A 13691-nucleotide genomic window follows, 5' to 3' on the forward strand; every position below is an offset into this window, starting at 1 on the left:
TTCTGGGTTCAGGAGGCAGACACGGTCAACACCTTTAAGAGTAGACTGAAGACTTTCCTTTTTGATAGAGCCTATAGTTAGTGCTGGCTCAGGTCATCCCTTAGTTATGCTGCCATAGGATTAGACTGCCCCTCTCTCTGTCTCTTTCAGGGTGATGCATAGTCAGGCACGGTATTGGTTGAAGATGCAGACACATCTCCCTTTACTGAAAACCCCACCCCTGCCAAACAGCCCAGAGATGGATGCAGAAACCCTGAAGACAGATATCCTGCTTTCACTAAAGACTGACATTGTGGGGTGGCGCTCAGTCGGCAGAGCGGCCGCCCCACATGAGAAAGCTCGCTGTGGGGGCTCAGGTTCGAATCCCGACCTGTGTGGCGCTTTCCCGCATGTCATTCCTCATCTCTCTGACAATTCTGACATTGCAGCAGTGATTAAAAAAAAGCTGAGCTTAAAAGTGAACTTGCACTCTCTGACATGATGATAAATCCAAACAAAATAGTTCAGATAAGAACTCTCTCTCTTCTGTTTCTAGGCTGAATTTCTAGTTTTTGTCGCGGCTGGAACAATGAACCCAAACGCACGACTCGGGAGACAAAGTACAAAATAAACAAATCTTTAATTATCAAAGTACAACAGAATAATCACTCACTGGGAGGAAAACACTAAATACTAAGAAAAAAACACTCAAGAGAGGGAAACCTATTAACAAAATCAGGGGAAAGATATATATATATAAAAAACACTCTTACAAGAGAAAAAACTATGAAATCCAAAGGCTAGGCAAAGTATCAAAGCAAAATACAAAACCTGATAACACACGAGCACGAGACAAGGACTTAGACGAGGTTATGGAAAGGAGCTGGTTCTCTGACACAAAGGACAAGACGAAGTGGCAACGGACAAAGGGAGACGCAGACAAGATATACACTGGGTGATGGGGAACAGGTGGAAACCATCAGGGCGGTGACACATGAGGAAGGGCAAGTGACCTGAAACGAGAGGAGAGTTACCTTTCAAAATAAAACAGGAAATGACATTGACACAAGACAACCTAAACATAGCCAGCTTTATTAGTCATGACAGTTTTAAAAACTGGGACAAAATGCTCCTGCAGGATTCACAGTCTGTGAACATTTTGTTTTTCTCCTTCACTTACTTTTCACAATGTTTACCGTTTGTTTGCCAACCCTCAGAAAATTGATCGTTTATCTCTTTTGTGTGTTTTTTTGTGTCATGGAAAATGTGTATTACATGCTTGAGTGTTCTTTCCTATAGACATATATACCCAAGTTTAATCTAATGAAGTGTTTTAAGTAGAACACTGTGTGCCTTACAGTTTGGTTTTACTTTGTAACTTTCACCTTTTCTGTCCTCGGATGTAGCAAGAGGTGTCTCATGTATGAAACCGACCGTGACTTTCAGTCCTGTAAGGCTTGTTACAGCTGAGATAGCATCTCATACATTTCACTGTGGCACTGATGAAAACATGTAAGTGAAGATTACTTCACTAGAAGTGTAAAGAATCAGTGTGGGACCGCCTCGCTCTCAACATTTCCTGTGGACTCTATTAAAAACAACAAAACCTTTAAGGACCAACTGATCGACTCTGGAGGTTTTTCCATCAGCAGACAATCTGGATCTGGACTAGACTGAACTGAACTCAGGTAAGTCTGTGAAGCATGTTTTTGTTTTCACTGTTGTGAAACTTTAAGGAACGATCTGTCAGATATTCACTGTATAAATTCATAAAACGACTGTGCTGTGTTGTGGGAGATTAAGGAAACTTAAACTACACTGAAATTAAGACAGAGCGTCTTGACAACAATAATACAGTCAGCAAGTTTCCTCCTCAAGTTTCCATAAAATCGATGTACAACCTCGAATCATCAGGAAACAGACAGAGGCTGTTTTTTCCTGAAGGAAATGAGCTGAAGTAGCCTTACCCTGAAACTCCACCGGTCACGTCTCTGTCTCGACTTCAAACCCACAGGGAGCGTTTCAGAAGCGTTTCTCCCTCCACACTTTGTTGACTTGCTCAGATTTGGTCATTTTCCTGGTTCATGTTCTTCTAAATAGGCTTCTACATGTGGAAATATGCTACGTACTTCATTTGTTTTTCTTTTAACTGTCTTTTAACTGACTCGGATCGCTTACTCTCAGACGGTAAATTTAACAAATCTTTTTTGAGTCATTTCGTTCATTCACTAGTGCAGCGCTGTAACCCTCTAGTGTCTGATGTAAACGTGGCAAATTAATGATGTGTCAGTCAAAGAGCCGACTCTTTTAAGTGAACGATGGGAGCCAGCTCCCGTCCGTCCGCAAGCCGTTCCTTATTTTTCTTCTTTTTTTTTTACTTTTGGTTTTATTTGTCCAGATGGTTTGTTTTTGTTGCATTCTACTGTATGCTGACAAGTGTTCTATTTTACTACTTTTGCTTTGCTTTGTAGTAAACTTGTGTTATCTAAATGTACCGGCCTCCTGAAAACTTACTCATCTATCTAACCGTCTATTTTTCAGCATGATGGCTGCTTGCATGAAGGGCTGGAGAACACTGAGGTTTCTGATCCTCTTCAGCCTCCTCATCCTCACTGAACACTTTGGTAAGACATCAAATCTGAAATACTGTTAATCAGTCAAAGTTAGAAATAGTTGCTGCTGTGTGACTTAGCACCGTAAAGCGTTACGTACTTCTCCCGACCCGGAGCCCAAAGTTACATAGTGTGAGAACAGACGTACGAATGACAGAGACACCGTTCAGCTGATCACAGGTCAGTGTGGGTCACCTGATCACAGGTCAGTGTGGGTCACCTGATCACAGGTCAGTGTGGGTCAGCAGGAGTTCAACTTTTTTCTTTGAATTGTTTACAGAGGTCAGAGATGATGAGTGGGAGGAGCTCAGGCCTGATATCGCTGCTCTGCACCGTCTCAGAGGACTTTCTGAACAAATGTTTCACAAAAGGCTCAAAGACCATCTGAACCAAAGGTATGTTGATAAATGTTTAGATGAAGTCTAAGTCTCACAACCTTTGACTTACCTGCACTTAGTTCCAAATCTGGTTGTTTGATTGTGTTTTTAATCAAGAAATGTGAATTGAAAAAGTAACACAGGCTGTATTTCATCTTAGGGACACTGCCATCCATGGGGTCAGAGCTAAGCGATACAGTACCAGGTACCAATTTGCTGACTTTCTTTGGGTTTTGAACAGTTAGTCCAACAAAATAAAACTTTTAAAGTCCAAAACACATTAAATGTGAAAAGACGTTGTATGATATATTACTGACACGTGGAGTTTGAGGTTCAAACTGTTTTTCAGTCCTAAAGCTGAGGACTAATTTTTACCTGATTTTAACACTTAATTTCATAAACTTGTTGATATTTTTAATCATTCAAATTTGGCTGGGTGGTTAATAACAGTTTCCTCTTCTGACTGACAAACACATATTTTTATATTATTCAGAACATATATTTATTCTTACTTTACACAGACTTTAAGGACATCAGATTTGAGAAGAGTTTTTTCTTTTTCAAAATATAAACTGAAAAAATGATCTCATATTGAGCGATAGTCAAATCAGGAAGTAAAGGTATTGGCCATGGTATGGGTATGACTAGTTTGGCTATATGCTCTGGTACAGGATGGACATAACGAAAATGAAGACAATTAAATTAAGAAAGTGTCTAAGAGACTTTTTTTTTTATTTGGAATAAACTCATGATTCTAAAGAGTCAATGTGGATTGACATTTTCATACAAATAGAAGCCTTCTGTAAGACTGGAATGGTCCAGAAAATGTTTGTTTTTACTCAAGTCAATATAACATTTCATGTCTTTGATCAAGTTGTACTGAATTTCTGTAATTACCATCTACTCCTCAATAATATAAACACATTAATTTCCTTTTAGGGTGGACGTTGACCAAAGCCCAATGAGTTTGCAGGATAATATGAAGGAATGTGAGGAGAGTTTTGGAGCTTGTGTCATCCAAATGGAAGAGGTTGGTGGATTTTAGAATAAATTTGGAAGATGGATGGATGAATAGGCAGAGTTACAGAGAGACAGAGAAAGAAGAAGAGAAAAGCTTGATGCAACATAGGAATCCCCCAGTAGTCTTGTCCTATAGCGGCATAACTAAGGAATGGTTCAGGACTCACCTGAGCCAGACCTAACTATAAGTTCTATCAAAAAGGAACATCACATGTGCTGAGTGGGTCTGCCTCCAGAATCAACACTAAGAGGTGGTTCCACAGCAGAAAGTTTTGGCTCCTGTTGTGCTTTCGGAGAGGCTGTGGGAACCACAAGGAACCACAAGAGTGTTCCAGTGGGGTAATAAGGTACTATGAGCTCTTTAAGATATGATGGCTCTTTAACATAACAAGCTTTGTAGTGAAAGATTTTAAATTGTATTCTGGATTTTACAGGTAGCCAATATAGAAAAGCCAAACTGGGAGAGATGTGATCTCTCAGAACACGTGCAGCAGCATTCTGAATTAACTGCAAAGTCCTAAGAGACTTATTGGAGCAGCCTGATAACAAAGAGTTACAATAGTCCAGCCTTGAAGTAGCAAATGCGTGGACTAGTTTTTCTGCATCCGCCTGAGAGACAATGCGTCTGATTTTAGCGATGTTACTTAAGCCAAAAAAGGCAGTCATTGAAATTGGACGTTATAGGATGTCCAATTTCAAGGACTGCCTTGTCAAGGTCCTTGAAGGACATATTCTGACCAAAGATAACTCCAAGATTCTTTACGGTAAGTTTCGGTAAGGTTCTGAAGTGTCTGGATCCAATAACAAGATCTTCAGTTTAACATCAGAAAATTGCAGGTCATCAAACTTTTTAAGTGCTTAAGGCATGCTTGAAGTTTAGATAAGTGATCATCACACTTGATCAATAAATATAATTGGGTGTCATTGGCATAACAGTAAAAGTAGGGATTGATTTCTAATAATGTTCAGTCAAGTAAGAATATACAAGGTGAATAGAAATGGTCCGAGCAGTCATGAAAATAATTGATATACAGTCGTCCCTCGCTATAACGCGGTTCACTTTTCGCGGACTCGCTGTTTCGCGGATTTTTGTGTGTGTAATTATGCATGCTTTTTTTTTTTACAGCGTACTGTACAGTATGAACGCGCATTGTGTTCTGCGTCCTAAATTGGCTAAGGGAGAACCGCACGTGTTCTGCGTCCTGATTAACTAAGGGAGTACTGTACAAAATGCGTGTAAAAAGGTGTATAAAAGTGTGTGGTTAGGAATTTTACGGCCTTAAAACATGTATAATAATTGTAAAACTTACTTCGCGGATTTCGTTTATTGCGGGTTATTTTTAGAACGTATCCCCCGCGATAAACGAGGGACCACTGTATATCAGAATACACTGGAATGAGATACCACATCTTGCACAGACACACAAACACCAAAAATATAAGTTGTAGAACCAGTTTAACAAATGTTGCTCATAACTGTATGATGTAAGGCATTTAAGATATCAATATGATACTATACCTTGAAATCAAAATTTATGCTCAAACTTATCTAGGATGATGTACATTTTTAATCTTGACCTGATTTTATGCTGTTTTAATATTTGATTTTAATTTTCAACTATTTTCCAGGATTTTCAGGACTTCTTGGACGTTATTAAACAGAAGATACAAGACTGGCTGCTACATGCTTCAGAGATCTCTCACAGCTACAGCCAAAAACTTCTAGTCATGACTGACAAAGAAAAGTCAACAGATGACAGAGTCCGACAGGAGTACAGCATGGATCCTTATTACTCAGTAATAGTCAGCAAAGAATGCCTGGACAATGTCTCATGTGTTCCAGAAGCAGACAGCTACACTGTAGTGAAAATATTTGGAAGTGTTTCAGAAGATGGAGAAACTGTGTCAGGCCTTTCTGGTTCAGCACTCGCAGAGATGATGTTGAAACCATCTCTGGAAGATGTACCAGTGTTCTCCATCGATGGAAACACAACCACACACTTCCAACATAACTTCATCCGTGTTTTTGTGGTCCGTGGTATCAATGCAGTCTTAGAGACAAAGCAGGAGAATCACCAGGTTTACCAGATCATGAATCGACCTGACTCAGTTTATCAATACCAAATTCCACAAAGACCGGTTGATCATACCACGCAGTACGACCACCAGCAGATCCTCATTATGGAGAATGATCCTGTTGTCCAAAAAGCTGCTACTTTTCTTTATGAGAAGCATCCAACTGTTAGCTCTGTCTACGTTCTTGATAAAAACCAAAGACCAAAACTGATTCACGGTGACTCTGTGCCTCTGACAGAGGACAGCAGACTGGTGTTGGTAGGCCATGGCGTGAGAGACAACTCCGGAGAGACGAGACTGGCAGGATACACCGCACAAGAAGTCGCCAAAGTCATTCAACAAACCCCCAGGGTTTCTGATAAAATCAAAACAACGAGTGTGGTGGCCTGTGAGGCCGGATCAGATAAAGTGTTTGTTGAAACGCTGCTGAGGGAGCTCCATGACGCCGGCATTAAGACAGAGCTGCACCTCAGGGATGCTGTGGTCCAGGTCAGGCACACAGGAGAGAAAATCACCCAAGAGATCTCTACAGATGGACTGAAATGGCGACATAAAGATGATAGTAAGAAAGTGGTGGCAGCCCTTGATAGGAATGGAGATGTAATTATTAGAAATGAGCCTGGCAGTAAAGGAGAAGCCATTTTTACCAATGAAAGAAACTTGCTAATGCCCAAGACGAAGACCGAGGAAGTCCGGACCTACAAAGACAGCTGGCCAGAGGAGCCACAGAGGTTTATTGACCAGAATATTTTTAAGTCCATGGACCAAAATAAGGCTAACAGAATACGTGCTGCTTGTGATGAGCTTGAAGCTCTGTCCTGGGGAATCTTTCACAGTGAGCGGACCACTATAAAAAAAATGAACACTAACAACTTGAAGGATATCAAAGAGAGTTATGTAATAGGGGAAAGAATTCAAACTGACAACAACATTAAGATAAATTGGATAACCAGCGAGCAGGAACTAAAGAATGTTCTTTCACAATGTTTTGAGATTAGAACAGGATCAGATGTCAGAAACGTCATCCGACACTATGCAAAAACTGGAGAAAAGGTGCCCACATACCTGATGGTCAGTGACTGGATACATGTTATTGATCCTAAAAGTCTGTATGTGTTTCCAGTTGGAAAAAGGCTTGACAACAATCAAATAGGAAAGCAGACGAAAATTGAAGACGTTAAAAAAAGTATTGTTGAGCAGAGAGGCCAAGAAAGATACTCAAAGATAAGAAAGCATATTACTTCTGAACAATACGCTGAATATGCACGAGGCATTCTGATTGATGAGCCTCTACCTTATCACTTATCTGCCTGGTACACAACATATTTCACTGCGTCAGTAATATCTGAATCTGTTAGAAACTTCCGGACGTTTCCTCTGACTCTTATGGCCCTGGATATGGTTCAAAGTGGAGACAACAATTACATGGAAAAAGGACTGGGCTTTCTTTATGAAGGCCATTCAATGGCAACTGGAGGTAGTTGGACTGACCCAAACATGCGTGGATTTCTTGGCACAGCATCAACTAAACCAGACAAAAAAGGAAAATCAATGGCAAAACTTAAAGAAGTCTTAAATAAAGAACTGGAACTGTACCGATCATGGAAGAGAATGAAAAAATCACAAGGTATTCAGTCTCCATTGACCTTGTTAGAAGAATACCATTCAACTATAGGTGATCCACAAAGCATCATCAATGATTACAACACTTTCAAAACACAAATAGGTGAACCTTCAGCATCTGGCACATTAGGAGGCTACAATGACGGCCACGTAACACACCAAGATCTAAAGTCTTCCATAGAGTTGGAGAATTCCTTCAAACATGAATCATATTTCTCCAGGGCACAAGCATTGTCTTCTGAACAAATCCACAATCAGATGAAGGCAAAATATGGTGAGAATCTGGCAGGGATGCACCTCCAGGAGGGCAGTGCCAGGATGGAGAATGGACAGTTCATATGTAACCTTGTGTCTGAGGGTGCTGAACCTGAGGAGTTTAGGGTTGAGCTGTCTCCAGAGAGTCAACACTACAATGAAAAGTTGTTGAAGGGCATTGAGACAGCAGTTCATGACCTGGAGAGTCATGGTCCAGTCCCCTCCCATCAAGTTAACAAGTATGTAGAGCACATTGGGACTGCTGTGGGGACTCTGGGCCTCATGCTGGGGATGAAAGGAGCTGTTCGTGCCTTTGAACAGGGTGATGTCCAAGATGGTGTGATGGGAGCTTTACAGACGGCTCATGGAGTAACAGCTATGACAGTATCTGTTATTGCAAGACAAACTCTGTCCTCAGAAGCAAGAATCGCCAGAGCTGCAGCAAAAATTATGGAAAGCCCTGTAATGAGGGGCACTATGACAGTTATACCAGTGGTGGGAATTGGATTTGGGGTATTAAATTTCCTACAAGATTTGGACAGAGGTGACACACTGGGATACATTGATGCAGTCTTTGATGGTGGTATATTTGGTTTGGATGTTGTTGAATATTTGGAGCCTGAACTGGCACCATTTATAATGCCTGTAAACTTGGCTCTGTCAACAGTCAGGATGGTCTTTGATGATTTTTATATGGGCGTAGAGAATGAACTAAAGAGCCTCCCAAAGGACGCTGGAGTTCTGGATAAACTGGTGGCTGTTACTGTTGGCTTAGGGGGGGGGGGGTCTGCATTTTGGAATTCATGTGGCAAGTATATTTTATGATTGGCGTTATGATGAGATTGAGGAGGGACACAGATTGGTTGCACAGATATCAGACTATCATGAATATTACAAAACTGTAAAGGAACAGGATGGAACGAGTGCTATTGACTTTAGCAGTGGTGACTCTTCTTGGAATGGTGGTGGTATTCACTTCCGCCTCGCTGACCAGGGTCAGTCTGAGCTCTGCATGGACTACTTTGTATCTAGTGATGAGAGTTTTACAAAGAGGTGTTGGAAGATGGATGCACAGGGAAGTAAAGATATTATTCTTGGCCTCGGGGAGTCACATCAATTAGAGCACAAGACACTACAGAAGAAAGTACTCTTGTTCATACCAGCGGGCTCTGTGAAATTAGTTTCAGGTTATAAAGCTGTATCAAATTCAAGATATGGGATATACACAGGAAATAAAGATGCTAATCGTTTCTTTGCAATACAGAAAGCAGAGGACCAACAGGTGACTGAAGTCATGTTAAGTTACTACTACAGTCTTTACGGTGAACCAGGTGATGACACATTCTTCCTCGGTCCACGGATAAGTTATGTTCAAGGCTCTGGTGGTAAAGACACGTACATCATTCCTAAAAATGGAGGGAAAACAACCATTAACAACTACGATCCTTCCAAAGCACAAGACACTCTTCATTTCAGTGTTGATTACAGCCACATTTCCGTGTCTAAATCTGGAGATGATGTTGTGTTAAGGTATGAGGGCAGTCATACAGTGACCATAGAAGGATGGTTTTTAGGGGAACTGTATCGTCACATGAACATGATTTCAGGAGATGGTGTTTTATTTGAGATTTCGTCCACTGTGATTTCTTCTGTTCGGCTGGTGGCCAGAGGAATTAACAAGATGTTTGAGGAACATGGTGCACGAGTCGATTCATCAGAGCCACTTTTACGTAATGTTACCACCATCTTTGGGTCTCGGTATGATGACACGCTCATTGGGAATGAAGAGAAGAATGTGATAGATGGAGGCGGAGGTCGAGATCATTTGATTGGTGCTGAAGGAGAAGACATGTACATAGTTAAAGACAGACAGCAGTCTTCAGTGTTGATTGAAAATCACTCCAGAGACTTGAAAACAGACCTGGCAATAATAGAGGCAAATCTTCACACTTTTAAAGTCAGTGTAGAAGGTGATGATGTTGTTCTGAATGCTTTCCATGACAACACTGACAACACAGCGATCCGTGTGACTTTAATGAGGTGGTTCACATCTCCAGAAGAAAGACACTTGCATGTTGTCACAAAGGATTTGATCACGTTCACAATCTCAGATAACAAGGCTGACTGCCTGCACGGTGACCCGTTCACCAAGTGTATAAAAAGTCTCAGTATTGACTACAGCAAGTCTCCATCTCGTCTGGTGGTGGACCTTCAGGAGGACGAGGCTCTTCACAGTGTGACAGAGGTCCGTGGGTCAGATTTCAAAGATGTGATCAGAGCGAACAAAGAGCCCAACGTTATTGTTCCAGGAAGAGGAAATGACTTCATCCAGGGTAGAGGAGGAGAGGACTGGTACGTAATCACACCAGGTCAAGGAGTAAAAACCATCAACAATGAATCACCAGATCTCGCCTTGGACATTCTCTTCCTGAAAGAACAGTATCAGTTCATAACAAGTACTTGTGACAGACGGAGCATCATAATTTGGGTAAACGGTAGAAAAGAAGTTATTTTACAGAACTGGTTTGATTCAAAGAATTATCAGCACCTGCACATCAGGACCAGCGATGGAATAACAGCTGGATTCATTTCCAACCACAGCAACTGTGACACATCTTTAATGTTGCCCTTAACTGTTGATTATAGAAACCAGAAACCTGAATCACTCTTTTCATTCCAAACACGTTCAGGTAATGTAGAAGGCGTGTTCTCTTTCTCTGAGCTTGTTGAGTGTTTCACATACAGAAGCAAAAGTTCAACAGACAGACTCTTCTGTGGCCTTCAAGGCAAAATGATGAATGAGACCGATGTTGGTTCAGTGAAGGAAGTGTACGGCTCCTCAGGTTTCGACATCATAGTTGGGAACAGCAATGAAAACTTGCTTGATCCTCACACTGGGGGTGCAGTGATGTTTGGAGGAGAAGGAAAAGACACTTACGTAATCAAACATGGATACGGAAACAAGTTAATGATTGATAACTATGCAGAAGATCTGAATATTGATACTGTGTTGGTTGACATGGATTTCCTCAGTGGCAGTCGAATTGCACTGGACTCATCAGCACGAGATCTGAATGTGACGGTCGCGACAAAAGAGGATCTGTTAGTAATTAGTCTGCTCGACTACAACATCGGTTACCGACACCAGCACCTTGAATTTCAGAGCTCTGACGGAGTGAATTTTAAATTGAAATCACTAAACTCGACTGGAGACGTCCCTTTGTTTGACATTGAAGCTTTCAAAGTGACTCTGAAACAATCGCAGGTTGACTGCCATTTGGACCTCAACTCTCAGAGAAATCTGTCAAAGGTCCATACAGTGCAAGGCTGTCCCTCCGTGTCCAATGACATCCTAGGTAATGATCAAGACAATGCTCTAATTGGTGGGTGGAAGGATGACGCCTTGGAAGGAGGTGAAGGAGATGACACACTGATGGGAGGGAAAGGAGATGACATCCTCATTGGCGACTTGGGAGATGACACACTTTATGGCGAGGATGGAAATGACACTATGATGGGAAACTCTGGTCAGGATGTCTTCATTCCTGGACCAGGGGCTGATCTAGTGGACGGAGGTCCTGGCAGAGACACTGTTCTGTACCGGGGTGATCATGACACAGGTAAAGGGGTTTACGTTAACCTGATTACTGGACAAGGCCGCTATGCTGATGCTGAAGGCGACGTGTTGAAGGACGTGGAGACGGTCATTGGCACCATCTATTCTGACATCTTGGTGGCTGGTTACGAAAGTTCTCTTCTCAAAGGCTCGGACGGCAATGACATCTTGGTGTCTACTGGTGGTGATTACCTGGTCGGGGGTGAAGGGAACGACATTTACGTGTTGGCTTTCCACGACAGTTCAGTCACCATTAACAACTGTGCAAAGGACAACGCCACGGACGTCTTGTACTTGAGCTCATGGTTACCGCCAATATTTGACTGCCAACTTTTATCTGACAGAGTTCTCTTGACCTTCTTTGGACTGAATCAAACTACTGTTAAAATCACACTGGAGAGCTGGATCAGTGATGATAATGAATGTGGTCATTTGAAGTTGGTTTATGGAGAGTTGGAGGTGTCAGTGGACAAGCTGCTACAAGAGTGTGAATTGAGACAGGAGAAAGCAGTTTGGTCTTTAGCCTTAAGTTGGATTATCTGCATCAGTCTTGTCGTTTTCCACTGTGCTTTCATGTTACACACTTGCAAAAAATTGGTTTTAAGGGCCCAGCATGAGACAGTGGAACAAATGGAAACAAATGCAGAAGCAGTTTCCATGATGGCTGATGCAATGTAGTTTCGTGGTTCTGCATCTGAATTAATCATTTGTGATTTACAATCATTTGTTGTTTATATTACTTTGAAATTTCATCAACCAGATGCTGAAGGAAAATCCCTTTAATATCATACATCCTGAATCTTAATGGTCTTTGCTTTGGTGTATATAAATTATCATTACTGTCATTGTAGAGGTATGGGGCTGAACGTATACCCACTGTTGTTTGGTAGGATGTGATGAGGCTGAGCATAACAAGCTTTTTGTTGATGGAAGAAAGGATTTAAAACTTTGTAACCCTTCATGTTCTCTCAGTCAGCTTCATGAGGTCATCACCTGAATGCTTTTCCAACAGTCTTGAATGAATTCCCATATATGCTGAGCCAACAACTCAGCCCAAATCTTAATTGGGTTTAGGTCAGGTCATGTGATGTAGCACTCAATCACTCTTTCACATGGACACATATCCTGTAGAGTCTGGAGGTGTGTTTGGGGTCATTGCCCAGTTGGAAATCAAACGATGGTCCCACTGAGCTCAAACCAGATGGACGGCATGTCTCCATGTCGCCGTGTTGGTTAAGCGAGCCTTGAATTTTGAATGAATCACCAACAGTGTCACCAGCAAAGAACCTCCACACCATCACATGCTTCAGGGTGGGAACCACACATGTAGATAGGCCTGGAGTCATCAAACCAAAAGTCCAGATTTCCCCTGGTCTGATGTTCAATCATGTGTCTGCTACTTGAACTTTGTTGATTTGTGAGGCTGGTAACGGGGATGACCTTCTCTGCAGCAGAGCTAACTCTTGGTCTTCAGAGTGTTTGATGGTTTTTGTGACTGCACATGATGACACATTCAAAGCTGTTGATATTTTCTGGACCAACCGACCTTATGTCTTAAAGTAATGATGGAGTGTTGATTCTCTTTGAATAGCTGAGTTCTTCTTGTCATAATGTGGATTACAACAGTAGTCTAATAGGGCTATCCACTGTATAGAACTGTGTACTGACCCATCTCTGAAGAACACAACTGATGGTCTCAAACTCAGTAGGAAGAAAAAAATTCCAATAATTAACCTTTTACAAGGCACACATGCTAATTAAACCACTCCAGGTAACGACCTTATGAAGCTGAGAGAATGAAGAGCCTGCAAAGCTTTATCAAAGCAGGTGACTACTTTGAAGAATCTAAAATATGAAGTATATTTTTCTTTTATACTTTTGTACTTGCTACATAATTGCTACATGTTACTTCTTAGTTTTGATGTCTTTGATGTTGATCCACAATGTAGAAAATAACGACCATTGAATGAGAATGTGTCCAAAATCTTAACTGATGGAATTATTCTGTTTCTGCCTGGTTTACTTGCTACTTGTTCTTGGCTTGAGGAAAATCTGACTGCAATAAAGATTTTTGCACAGTCATTATCGAGTTTCATCGGTTTTCTCTAGCTCCAGCGCCTCAGTTAAGTCAGA

General features: G+C 41.5%; 1 protein-coding gene across 4 annotated transcripts; it reads left to right on the top strand.

Annotated features, from left to right (window-relative positions):
- The first annotated feature begins 1332 nt into the window (after positions 1-1332).
- On the top strand, positions 1333-13640 carry LOC104935227 (uncharacterized). 4 transcript variants are annotated; one of them, XM_027280006.1, is made up of 6 exons: positions 1333-2166; positions 2521-2603; positions 2872-2986; positions 3129-3173; positions 3908-3998; positions 5618-13640. In XM_027280006.1, exons 2-6 carry the CDS (start codon positions 2522-2524, stop codon positions 8765-8767), a joined length of 3483 nt encoding a protein of 1160 aa, XP_027135807.1. In that variant the 5' UTR covers positions 1333-2166; position 2521; the 3' UTR covers positions 8768-13640. The 4 variants fall into 4 exon arrangements, with proteins under 4 accessions (XP_027135807.1, XP_027135808.1, XP_027135809.1 ...); XM_027280007.1 differs by having other exon boundaries at positions 1333-1667; XM_027280008.1 differs by lacking the exon at positions 2521-2603 and having other exon boundaries at positions 1333-1667.
- Positions 13641-13691: the final 51 nt, after the last annotated feature.

Source organism: Larimichthys crocea, chromosome VII (assembly GCF_000972845.2).
Source record: "Larimichthys crocea isolate SSNF chromosome VII, L_crocea_2.0, whole genome shotgun sequence".
In the NCBI taxonomy this organism is placed as follows: domain Eukaryota; kingdom Metazoa; phylum Chordata; class Actinopteri; family Sciaenidae; genus Larimichthys; species Larimichthys crocea.

What these genes read in the sequence shown, in the direction of transcription:
- LOC104935227 (XM_027280006.1), top strand. Translation starts at nt 2,522, where the DNA reads ATGATGGCTGCTTGCATGAAGGGCTGGAGAACACTGAGGTTTCTGATC. An exon ending in CATCCTCACTGAACACTTTG is followed by an intron (nt 2,604 to 2,871) that starts GTAAGACATCAA and finishes AATTGTTTACAG; the next exon opens with AGGTCAGAGATGATGAGTGG. An exon ending in GCTAAGCGATACAGTACCAG is followed by an intron (nt 3,174 to 3,907) that starts GTACCAATTTGC and finishes ATTTCCTTTTAG; the next exon opens with GGTGGACGTTGACCAAAGCC.